We start from the raw sequence: 11806 nt of genomic DNA, 5'->3' as shown, positions 1-11806 counted from the left end.
GTGACTCAGAGCTGCAAGAATTCAGTTTCTATAAGTTTTGAGTTTCATAACCAAGCTGGCGTTTAAAGTTTAGACTGTAGTATGATATATAATCACTACTATTCAATAGCTTTCAACACAAGATGATCTGTGTTTTGATCCTGTATGCTCTACACTGGTTTGTCGTCATTATCTGCATCGTTTTTTGTCTATATTCTGATTTACCTCATTTTGTATTTTGCTTTGTGTGTTACCTGTTGTTTTGTCTGTACAGCACTTTGGTTGGCCTTGTTGCTGTTTTAAGTGCTTTATAAATAAAGTGGTATGGTATGGTATAATTAACTCAGAAATGACTGTAAATCTCAATCCCATTGTTTCTGAGACACAAGCAATATTTTAAAAGTGCTTTTTTGTTTGTTTAAAGGGAAATGGTTGTCATATTTCAATGTTTTCATTTAGGGAAAAAAAAAAAAAAGAAGCAACAAATAGCCATTTTGGTTTAAAAAAAGACTTACTGATCAACTGTTGCACAGAAAAGTGTCAGTATTGTTACTGTGAAAGCACATTTTTGCATGCTTTAGTTGTTTTGAAGTGTTATTCCCCTTCTTTGTTCCAAAGTATGTTTGCTAATTTAATTCCAAAATTCTTGTGACACATCACATGGAATTAAAAGCAAAAACCCTGTCCCCTTTTCTGCACGAGAGATCTCGATTCGATGCACCCTAACCCAGGGAGAACTCCTCCACATTTGTTCTGGGTCTGGTTTGTGCAGATATAAATGTGCTGCTTTGGTTCTGGCTCTTTCAGGGGAAACTTCACTGTTCCAAAGCTAACGGAGTCTAATATGGGATTTGGTGTGCTGGGAGTGTTTCTGGGGCTGCTGCTGGAGGTCTCCACCCATGGACCCCACGCTGTTCCTCGAACTTCCTGGAAACACCAAGGTAAGACACAGCACAGTCAATATTCTGAGTGTTAAACGGTTAATAATTGGCTGTTATGACAAACTCAAAGTTCAATTAAAGTATCGAGTGAGCAAGGAAGACGTTAAATCTGTTTGATAGTTAACCTTTAAACGGTGAAATTTAGAAATGTCATCGTAGTTCCTCATTTATGGTAACTGTTCTCCAAAAAGCCCTACGTGATGTAGATTGAAAACTTCTCTAAAGTTGCAGACAGGAAGTAGCATTGTTCATGATGACCAGCATCTTTAAGTTCAAGTAATTTCAAACCAAGAAATGTGAGCCAATAATTAAAGTTCAGTACAGGGGAACAGAACTTTCACACGGCCTTTGTGTCAGCTCAGTGCATCCTGTTCACAATAGTATATGTGGTTTCACCTGTTGCCTGATATCATCTGGTGAAACCGCCTTTAGCTTCACCTCTAGCGATCAAATAAGTCCAGCATTCTACGAGATGGAAGTTTTTAGAAACGTGTCGAGTAACTCGGTCTCTCCGTGTGAAAACGACGAGAGCAGATCATCCTTTAATTAGTTCCTGTAGCTGAGTCTGCTTCAGTTAGTCACTGAGGCTGTTCTGCTTTTGTCACTGTAGCGTTCATAATCTGCATCTGCAATTTGAACCCGCATGCACCTGGCACAACCTGTATTGCTCAAACACAAATTCTCCATTAAACACAACATGTAGTGGAGCAAGTTAATTCAGTCTGAGAGAGTAGAACCATGTTCCTGATCCTGTAAAAGAATCTCAGATGGTGTGATTTCTTTTTTTTTTATTAAACCAGCCGTTATTAAAACGTAATAGCTTCTGGATTTGCTCAGTGTTTTCATATCAGTAAAAGGTTATTTTATTCATTAAAAAAAAAAAACTTTGCTGAAACATTGCTGATCCTACCGGATCGAAGGTGAAACGTTTCATCACAAAAAAAAGAAACTGTTCAGATGACCTGACTGAAAAATGTTGGATTGTATACCTGGATTATTGAGCATGGACTTTGTTGTTTGCTGAAACAGTTCTTTGAAACCATAGGGATGGTAAACATCACTAATTCATGTTATCTTTTATTTGTCGCACACATTCACCTAAAATTCTTCCACTTTCTTCAGCTCTCAACATTGTTGGCATTTTGATTCTATTACAGTTCTTAGCTTGTTTTTCATAGCTTAGACTATATCAGCAAACCATTAAATCCCAGTCATCATCAGTCTATTTTCAATCTCTTTCATGCCTCGCTTGGAGACGATTGTCATATATTTGTGTTGGCATTCAAACCTCAGCAGAAATACAAACTGTACAAACATCCGTCCGTCCGCTGGATACTCTGAACTGCTGTTTGGCACATTGGCACAAACAACCATCAGAGCCCAACCCCCAACCCAAAGGCACAGGGAAGCTACCCTCTTATCTACTGGGGAACACTCCCGACAGGCACCAAGTCAGCGGTGCTAAGAGTAGACCCACACCAGCTTGACGATTAAGGTCCATCCCCTTTCAAGGAGCTTGGCTCCAGAGCCCATGCTGTGCGTCGAGGTGAGCCCAACTATAACTAGTTGGTACCTCTCAACCTCACACACAGGCTCCTTCCCCACCAGAGAAGTTATGTTCCATGTCCCAAGAGCCAGCATTGGTAAGCCAGGGTCAGAGTGCCAAGGCCCCCGCCTTCGGCCACTGCCCATGGAGTCATGCACCCGACATATATGGCCCCTCCTGCCGATGGTGGTCCCACAGCAAACCCTTGTTGCCCGTTCAAGCTGAGCCTGACCGATCCCCATGGGTAAAGATCCAGTCACCAAACACTTGCTGACAAGCCCCAGGCCTGGCTCCAGGGTGTGGCCCCGGTAACCGACGTACTGGCATGGGACACTGAGCTCCTTGTTGCTTTCTGTCCATTTGAGTTTTTGGAATTGCTTTTAGTCTGGTCTTTCACCTAGAACTGATCTGCCTTGGGAGACCCAACCAGGGGCAATTACAATTGCCCTTAACAGCAGAGCTCCTAGGACTACTCAGGTGCACAGACTCCTCTACCACGATAAGGTGGCGATTCAAGGAGTATATAGACAACAAGCTTGACTTAAATTCTGAACACAGTTTTAATGCAGATCTAATTAATCAAAATTTGCATTTGATTGTCAGATGTAGATCTTCTGGAGTTTTCAGAGCCTGGGATTTTCAACTACTCCACGCTGCTGCTGAGTGAGGAAAGAGACGCTCTGTATGTGGGAGCAAGAGAGGCCATCTTTGAGCTCAGCAAGAAGAACGTGACGGTCAAAAACCAAAAGGTAACCACAAAAGAAGAACACTTTCAAAGAGTTTTTTTTTTAAGTTGCTACTTCCTTCATAGTTGATTGTGGTTATGTTTTGAAGGTTCAATGGACAGTGACAGAGAACCACATGAACATGTGCACACTTAAAGGAAAATCTAAAGAGGTTTGATGATTCATTCTGTATTTTAAAGTGGTTTTATGTGTATTTTTTAAAGAGTACTTACCAGTAAGTCTGTACTGCTCCATTTCAGAGAGACTGTCTAAACTACATCCGAGTCCTCCAAGCTGTAGACCATGAGCGGCTTTACGTCTGTGGCACACATGCTTTTCAACCTCAGTGTGATTATTTAGTAGGTGAACACCAGGCTGCGCAATCATGTTTGGACCTGCCAGTCTACGTCTTGACCTTTAACCTTATTGTGATCTTTTTCAGAATCTTGATGACTTTTCTTTAGCGGGTCAGGCTGAAGATGGGAGAGGGAAGTGTTCTTTTGACCCATCGCAAAGCTTCACGACTGTCATGGTTGGTGAGTTGAGGCCAGTTTTGTCTCGTTTCAGAGAAATGTCTTGCTTTGAAATGCAAACTAATCTGTAATTTCTCTCCATATGTGGAGGAAAACTCAGCGTTGTTCTTTACGTTTTCCATCAGATGGAGAGTTGTATTCTGGGACAGCTTATAACTTCTTGGGCAGTGAACCAATTATTTCCAGATACTCACCTTCCCAGTCTCTGCTGAGGACGGAGTACTCCACATCGTGGCTTAATGGTGAGTCTATCCTGGCAGGTTTGCGATGGGTATTCCTCTGACAACTGAATTGGTTTGGAGACTAAACAGGACATGTTTTAGTAGGTGGGTATGAATCTGATTTAGTTTTTTGTTTTTCCACCTTGAGCTGCATTACTTGTTCGCATCCCACACATGCAGCGTGTGGGCGATTAGGTTCTGATACTACAAATAAAAAGGGGGTTTCTTTTTCTAAATGATAGTGAGCAGCAGTTTACAGATAATAACTTCTTTTTACTCGGTGATGACCACTGGTCAAAATGATGCTGTTATGGCTGCTAAACTATGAGCTCTCTGAAATAAGTCTTTAAGAAAACTTGATTTGCAGGCCAAATTAAACGTGTCTGGTGCTCTTTGCAAGTTGAACTCTGCCAGTCAAACAGAACCGGTAGTACTTCATCACTCTGACAGAAAGATGAGCTGTTTTTTTTGTTGTTTTTTTTTTTGTTTTTAAAATAAAATAAAGTAATAGTTTGAAACTGTTATTGACATGCAACAGATTGGATTTAGGTGTTTTTCCCATTTTAGTCTAGTTGATCATTTTTAATTGAAATAATTGTTTAATTTTTGCGGTGCTTTTACTGATATCTTTATCTGTTTGCCCTTCTGTGCTCTCATTGTAGAACCCAGCTTTGTCTTTGCCAATGTAATCAGAGAAGGGAAGAACAGGGCAGCTGGCGAGGACGACAAAATCTATTACTTCTTCACTGAGGTGTCAGTGGAGTATGAATTCTTTGGCAAGTTGCTCATTCCCAGGGTGGCTCGCGTCTGTAAGGTCAGTACCTACTGTGCACCATCTGCACACACCAGCAGCAGCCATCTTAATTTCCTAACTTCCTGTTGTTTATTTGCTAAAAAAAAAAAAGCTTTGATGGCTGTTTCAGGCTTAATATCTGCTGATATTCCCTGACATGTAAGGTGAGGCAGCATGTAACTAGACTTAAAAGTTTAAATTTTTCCTCTTTTTTTTCTTTTTTTTTTAAATATTCAGCTTAGAAAACTTTATAGTTGCGTTACTAAAAGGTAATGAGCAATCAATCAGATCGATGTGTAAAAGCACCCAAACCATCTCACCATTTAAATGTCCCTGACATGTCTTCTTAAATTAAGTTCGCCACAATTTTTTTAAGTGGAAAACGTTTAGTTTTATGAACCTTTTTGACCTGCCATTCCACATATTTTTTATTATTTTTTATTATCTTGATGCATAATGTCTGCATCTGCCCTTTTCCAGGGAGACCTTGGGGGTCAGCGCACCCTGCAGAAGAAGTGGACGTCCTTTTTGAAAGCCAAGCTGGTGTGCTCCATGCCTGAGCTGAACTTTGTTTTTAATGTAGTGCATGACATCTTCATCCTGAAGGGGAAAGACGGGAGAGATACGGTCTTCTATGGAGTCTTCACTTCTCAGTGGTCAGTGAAACCTACACGGCAGTTTAAGGCAGTGCCTTTACATACATTTATTATTTATTTATTGTTTTTCTTTGCTTCTTCAAATTGCTTTGTCTGACTTTTATCTTTGGTCCTACAGGGGTAACGTAGGTTTGTCAGCTGTGTGTGCCTACAACATGACAGCTGTGGAGGAAGTCTTCTCCAAAGGAAAGTATATGCAGAAGGCCACAGTGGAGCAATCTCACACCAAGTGGGTGCGGTACAACGGCATCACTCCTTCTCCACGTCCTGGAGCGGTAAGTACCTGATTATTGAGACTCAACGATGGATTGTCCAAACTTTTACACAAAAGCTAAGCTGAGCAATAATTCACACTTACCGTACTTAAATTTCCGGAGAATATCGGTAAAAGTAGGAGCCAATCGTTGACATCTCTTGTCTAACTATAACATGATTTTTCTGTTTTTCATTCCAGTGTATTACCAACCTGATGCGTCAGCAGAACATCAACAGCTCACTCCATTTGCCTGACAAAACCCTTCAGTTTGTTAAGGACCACCCCCTGCTGGAGGATCCCGTCCTGCCCATCGGCAACAGGCCTCGGCTCATCACCAAAGATGTCAATTACACCCAGCTTGTCGTGGAAAAGATTCAAGCGCTCGATGGCAACATTTATGATGTAATCTTCACTGGAACAGGTACATAACTTAGTCAGAGACACAGAGAGTTTCGATCTTTTGGCTTAGCATAAGAAAAATTGCAAAGCCTGGCTTTTCTGGCTTTACCTGGAATAACTAAATGTTTTGCCATTTTCATCTTTAGATAAAGGAGTCCTACACAAGTCTGTGGTATTACAGGAAGAGGTTCATATTGTGGAGGAGATCCAGCTCTTGAAGAACTCTGAACCAATCAAGAGTTTACTTCTTTCTTCAAAGGTCAATGTTTTTTTTTTAAACAAAATAAATATGAGCAGAAAATACATTTTTAATGGTAAATTTTGTATTTTTTTTAAGCTCAGGCAATGTTTCCTCTTGTAACACTTTAAGTGAGAATGCCCAGCACGACAACTGCTAAATAGCAGGATTGTAATATAATTAAATGCAACTAAAGATGTTTTTGGCTGAGGGCTCGCTCAGATTGTTACGTATCTGTTAGAAGACATAGGCCTGTCATGATAAACAATAAATCAATTAATCGCATGATAAATGAAAAATGAAAAATATCGACCTTATTTTCATTTATCGGCTTTATCGTTTCTTTGCATCTCTCTTTCTACTGAAGACACTGGATGACAAAAGGCTCAACTCCGGTGCTCTTCACTGACTCCTCCCTTTCTCTTTGCTATTTAAAATAAATTTTCACCGTCCCAAAATCTCGTTTTTGGATCGTTAAAAGCAGATAAGCTGAGAAGCTAAGCTACAAGCTAAGCTAACAGGCCGACCTCAGGAAAAAACCTCTGTCTTGTCGAAGCTCCAAAAATTACGATTGAAACCCGTGCCTTCGTCTAAAAAGAAGCTGAGAACTTTACTTTTTAATATTTTTTTTATTAAAAGCTTTGTGTAAAAAATGCTATGCTAAAGAGCTCAAACCACACTGAACGTCCGCCATTTTGAGACCCGAAGAGAGGCAGCCCATGCCACGTCAAGTGGCCTCCCTCCCATTTTTCTTATAGGCACGCTACTCGCTCCCTCACTATCCATCCTTCGGTTCAAACAGTATTATACTGTCATCCGGTGGTTGAAAAAAGGTACTACACTCAAAACAAATTAACCAACATTTCTTCTTAAATTTGACAGTAATTACAAATTTATTGTCAAATTTCAAACAATATTATCGTTTATCACAATAATTTCTGAGACAATTTATCGTCCAGCAAAATGTAGTTATCGTGACAGGTCTAAGAAGACATAATTAAAAGACAGGCTACAGATAGAAATTGCAATGCTTTGTTTAACTTTTCTAGTCCTAATTGTATCATCTCAGTATGTTTGTCATGTTCAGGACCATGTCTTGTGATTTATTCAACCTACGTACTTACTTATTGTTCTCGGGTCATTTTCAAGTGCTTTTTGAGGGTTAAGGCCTATTTTTAGTGGGTAACTAAAGTTTGTTAAAAAAAATACTTTCAATCTAGGCTTTAGTTGCCTTTCTTCACATCTTGGGTGCTTTATGTATTAACCAAGCTGACATAGGAAGATTGAAGTCAACATGCTGCTGTTATGCCTCTGAGCCACAGAGGGAGGTAGTCATTGAGTCAAACTGGTGAATATGTGTGAAGTAAATGTGGTGTGAGCAGCACCCACACAGTCTTGAGTCTGTTTTTTTTTCTTCATATTTAAGTTCCTTTTATTTCTCTTATAGACAAGGTCGGTGTATGCCGGGTCTGATTCAGGTGTGGTCCAGACACCCACAGCTTTCTGTAGAAAGTATTTGTCCTGCGATGACTGTGTCCTGGCTCGAGACCCCTATTGTGCCTGGGACCCTAACGCTGCGGCCTGTGTCAACATCCTCGACACACCCAGGCAGAGGCTTCGGTAACTGAAACGTTCACTCTGATTTTATAACTCTTATCTCTCTACGTGGCGGTACTCCACTCATGCATGTTTGCACTGGTCAGTGAAAACTAAACAGAGAGACATCTAAACTGATGACTCTACGAGTCGGACCTGCTCAACGGGCTCATGCTAGATGTCATCGCAGATTGTTTGCATAGTTCAAACTGATGGAGGTCATGTTTGTGTTGCAGGAAGCTAATCCAGAGTTTGAATGGGGATGCAGACAAGTGTCCTACAGGTGAGAATAAAGGTGCCTGTATTTAACCTAAAAAAAAACAGCTTTAGAGCCTAAACGGTAAAAAGACAAAGAATGCAGTGTTGGTGTTGAATCCCAATGTGTCATTTTTACCTAAAAATATCCAGTGTATTTGTTTGGATCACATAACTGCCATTATAAAGTTGTTTTATTTAGTTTTTCCCTGCTTTTAATTGTGTTGTCTGTTCTTAATTTCTAATTGGTTTTAAATATTCATGAGTCACATTTTGTTTCTTTGCTTCTTTAGTGCCTCAGAAGGACTACCAGTCCGTGTTGGTGAAACCAGGGAGTTCTGCAGAGCTGCCCTGCCTGGTAAACTCCAACCTGGCCCATGTGATGTGGAAATTTAACAGCTCTGTTCTCAGTGAGGCCTCTCGCTTCCACTTCATAGCCGAAAACGGGCTCCTCGTTTACAGCGTGGCTCCCGAGGACCAAGGACATTACGAGTGCTGGTCCATAGAGTGGGTTCCTGCTGTTGGGAAGAACTTCACCCGCCTTCTGGTCAGATACGTGGTGAAACTGGATCTTCCACCTCCACCCCAGTCGACCCATGCAACCCGCACCCTGAGCAGCCAGGAGCAAAGTAGCGTGTACGCAGCAGAAGGTAATATTGAAACACAGAGAGACTCACTAACTTCGACCAGCTTCACAGCCACAGTCCATTTCACCTCCCCACCCCAAACCGATTCATCACTAACCCCACCGCCCAGCATCACAATCAAAGTTCAACCAAAGCGGAACCTCCCCCTGAACTCCGTCGCTCCCCACCCAGCCAGCCGGGAACCCGAGGCCGAGTACCTGCAGCGCAACAACAGCGTGGCTCTCCTCTTCCTCTTTCTCCTGTTCTTCCTCCTGTTCTTGGCTGCGATGGTGTACAACTGCTACATGCAGTACCTCCCCGCTCCCTGCCTGAAGCTGCGCGCCGCTCTGCTCGGCACTCACAAGTGCTCCCATCAGCCCGAGTACAGGGCCTGTGAGGCCGGCCTAATGGAAACATCTGCAACCGACAAAATTAACATGACGGAGCAGCCGACCCAGAACGGCAGCCAGGCCGCTCAGAACCTCCGGGCGCTCCGCGACACCGGGTATGAGACTGAACCAGATTGTGGCAACGGTCAGCTCCCCTCCCACAGCTTTGGAAGTGACAGCCCCTCACAGGAGAAGCCTTTCGATGTGGACTGTGACTCCCAGTCCATCCAGTTTGCAGATGCAGATGAACCTTGCTGCTAGAAGCTTCTGTCTCATGTTTGTTTTTTTTGTTTGTTTTTTTTCAGTGTAAAAACTGAACTTGGCACATGCGCTTTCTGTCTGCACAGCAAACAAGCTAAACATCAGTATGAAAGTGTGGCGTCTAACAAAGCTGTCATCACAAAAAACCTCAACTGGGCAACCAGCTGTTGGCTGTGGAGCTTGAACTCTAATCAGCTTTAGGTCTTATGATGATCGAGCAAAGCCATTTCTTATATTCCAAATTGGAAACATTCTTTACCAAATTGGTAAACCACTCTGATGTTGTCCAAATTGGAATCCTGTTTCAGTGCAGCCTGGTGAGAAATAATCTTGTGGAGCATTCACATCTTTCTTTTGCTGTTTGGGTGATGCTTGATGCTTCAGCGTTAGTCGTTTCTCAGGGAAGAGTTGTTCAGGAAGTGATCGCCTTTTGTCACAGCGTTGTCGTCTGCAGAGCTGCTATACCAGGAGGTGCTGAAGGACGTCAGCAACTAGTGGACAACTTGCTTTTAAATGTTGGAATGTATCCAACCACTGTCTTGTGTGGAAAAGCACTGCTGAGATTATTATATTTTAAAGTTGTTGAAGTTGACATGCCTGTGTGTTAACCTGCATCTGTCATCTTCCCTTAATGTGATCGACTAATTAAATAAAAATGTATGAACTTGACATTACAGCCCTGGAAACGATCTGAATTTTATTTTTATTGTGGTTTTATTACACATCTGTGACATTATTTAAGGCAACACATCTGTGGTGATCTTTTTATTAAACAAGTAGCTGTTTTTTTCCTTCGATTTAGTTTGATTTTATTTATGGCATGGCAGAAGCTCTTTAGTTTGTCTCCTTTTGCTCGTCATCCTCAAAACTTTCTTCTTTTCCATCACCTCCCCTCCTCACAGCCTCATCTACAGACACCTCCTCCTCCCTGTTCTCCTCTGGAGGTAGCACTCCCTTTCACTCCTCTTCCTCCTCCACCAAGCCCCACAATGTGGAGGCTTGGGAGGCTGAGGTGAGGCTGTTGCCCCCCTTGCTAAAGGACCAGGCCTGGGGGGTTCATGCCCAGGAGTCCTTCCTGCTCTTCTGCCTCGCCCTGGGTGAGTAGTGCCTGTGACTCCCTCCCTCTGGGGCACATGCTCTGTTTGTGTCCATCACTTGCCTTTTTAACTCCTCGTTTTTTCTACTTTGCACGTTTCCATGATCCAAACTAACCGAGTGAGTGCATCCTGGTTTGATTTGTAACAAACAGCTTTTTGTTTAAATTTGATTTTTGAACAATTTAACACCAACCAGACAGATTTAAAAAATAGTCATGACTAATTGGTAAAATGTCAACTTCTCTTAGTTGTGAACAAAAAGTTCCTTTTTGTACATTATTCTGTAGACAGTTGTAGAATCTTGTAAAATTTATAGATATACTTATCCAGTCTGATAAGTTCCCTCAGTTGATCGTACGACTGTTAGTTTTTTTTTTTTTTTTTTTTTTTTGTGCCTGTACATCTTTGTAAATGTTTTTTTGTATTGTGAAATATCTGTATAAATCTGAAGGATAATGCTGTCATGAATCTTTTGAGAGGTGTAATAAAACTTGCCAAATGGTTTTAAAGCTGGTCTTGCAGCCATTTTCTTACTTTTATTAAATAGAAGATAGAAAAATGGACTTGGATAGTTAAAAAAAACAATAAAATGCAAAATTTAGAACAATGCGAAGTGAATCAAAATGAACTGATCTTAAAATTTAGTGAAATGCTTTTTTCACATAAAAAAGGCACATTTTTTTACCCTAATGTCATAAAAAGCTTAGAGATGCTAATTTTAGAAGCTTTTGAATTATCTCAGTTTACAGCCACAAATCCCTTGAAATGCGTTATTTTTAGTTTCAAAACAGCTGATTCTCTCAAAGCAATCATAAAGTAAGTGTTTTAATCGTTTTTACAGTTTAAGTAATGTCAGCAGGATGCTGAAGATTTTGTCATGGTCCTCCTCACATGTCCAACTCTTAGCTGGAAAGAAATACCATCCAATGAAAATTTGTAAACTGCACCGTGTTTGCTGTTCTCCTCGTTCTATGAAGGTCTTGTAAGGGTTCTGAGATATGTGATCTGAAAATGTAAGCCGTCATGTCTGCATGATGTTTAAACCTCTGAAACCCATTTATACAGAAGCAAGTGTCCCTGTTTCCATGTCAGCCTCTCGACAATCAGGGATCAACGTGAGGTCCGGTTCTGTCCTGCAGGTCCAAGCGATGTCCACATTCACTGGCTAATGAACGGGCAGAGTCTGGACACCCCTGTAATGGAGTACCGCAAGTCGCTGGGTCAGAGGACTGTTCTGGTGAGCAGCTGGCTCCAAGGGGGCCCACTCATCAGAGATGCTCGTTACCACTGTGTCG

At 41.5% G+C, this 11806-nt stretch overlaps 1 protein-coding gene across 1 annotated transcript; it reads left to right on the top strand.

The window, feature by feature from the left end:
• Positions 1–793: 793 nt before the first annotated feature.
• On the top strand, positions 794–10519 carry sema4d (sema domain, immunoglobulin domain (Ig), transmembrane domain (TM) and short cytoplasmic domain, (semaphorin) 4D). The gene is made up of 15 exons (XM_037692000.1): positions 794–920; positions 3070–3215; positions 3301–3363; positions 3452–3550; positions 3634–3727; positions 3850–3966; positions 4608–4759; positions 5219–5394; positions 5513–5669; positions 5849–6071; positions 6196–6308; positions 7735–7907; positions 8120–8166; positions 8432–9409; positions 10317–10519. The coding sequence occupies exons 1-15, from the start codon at positions 824–826 to the stop codon at positions 10517–10519; spliced, it is 2838 nt and encodes a 945-aa protein (XP_037547928.1). The 5' UTR covers positions 794–823.
• Positions 10520–11806: the final 1287 nt, after the last annotated feature.

This window comes from Nematolebias whitei, chromosome 18 (assembly GCF_014905685.2).
Source record: "Nematolebias whitei isolate Nwh7 chromosome 18, NemWhi1, whole genome shotgun sequence".
In the NCBI taxonomy this organism is placed as follows: Eukaryota; Metazoa; Chordata; class Actinopteri; order Cyprinodontiformes; family Rivulidae; genus Nematolebias; species Nematolebias whitei.
Note: the sequence above shows the minus strand (reverse complement) of the source record. Positions and strands in the feature narration are given on the sequence as shown.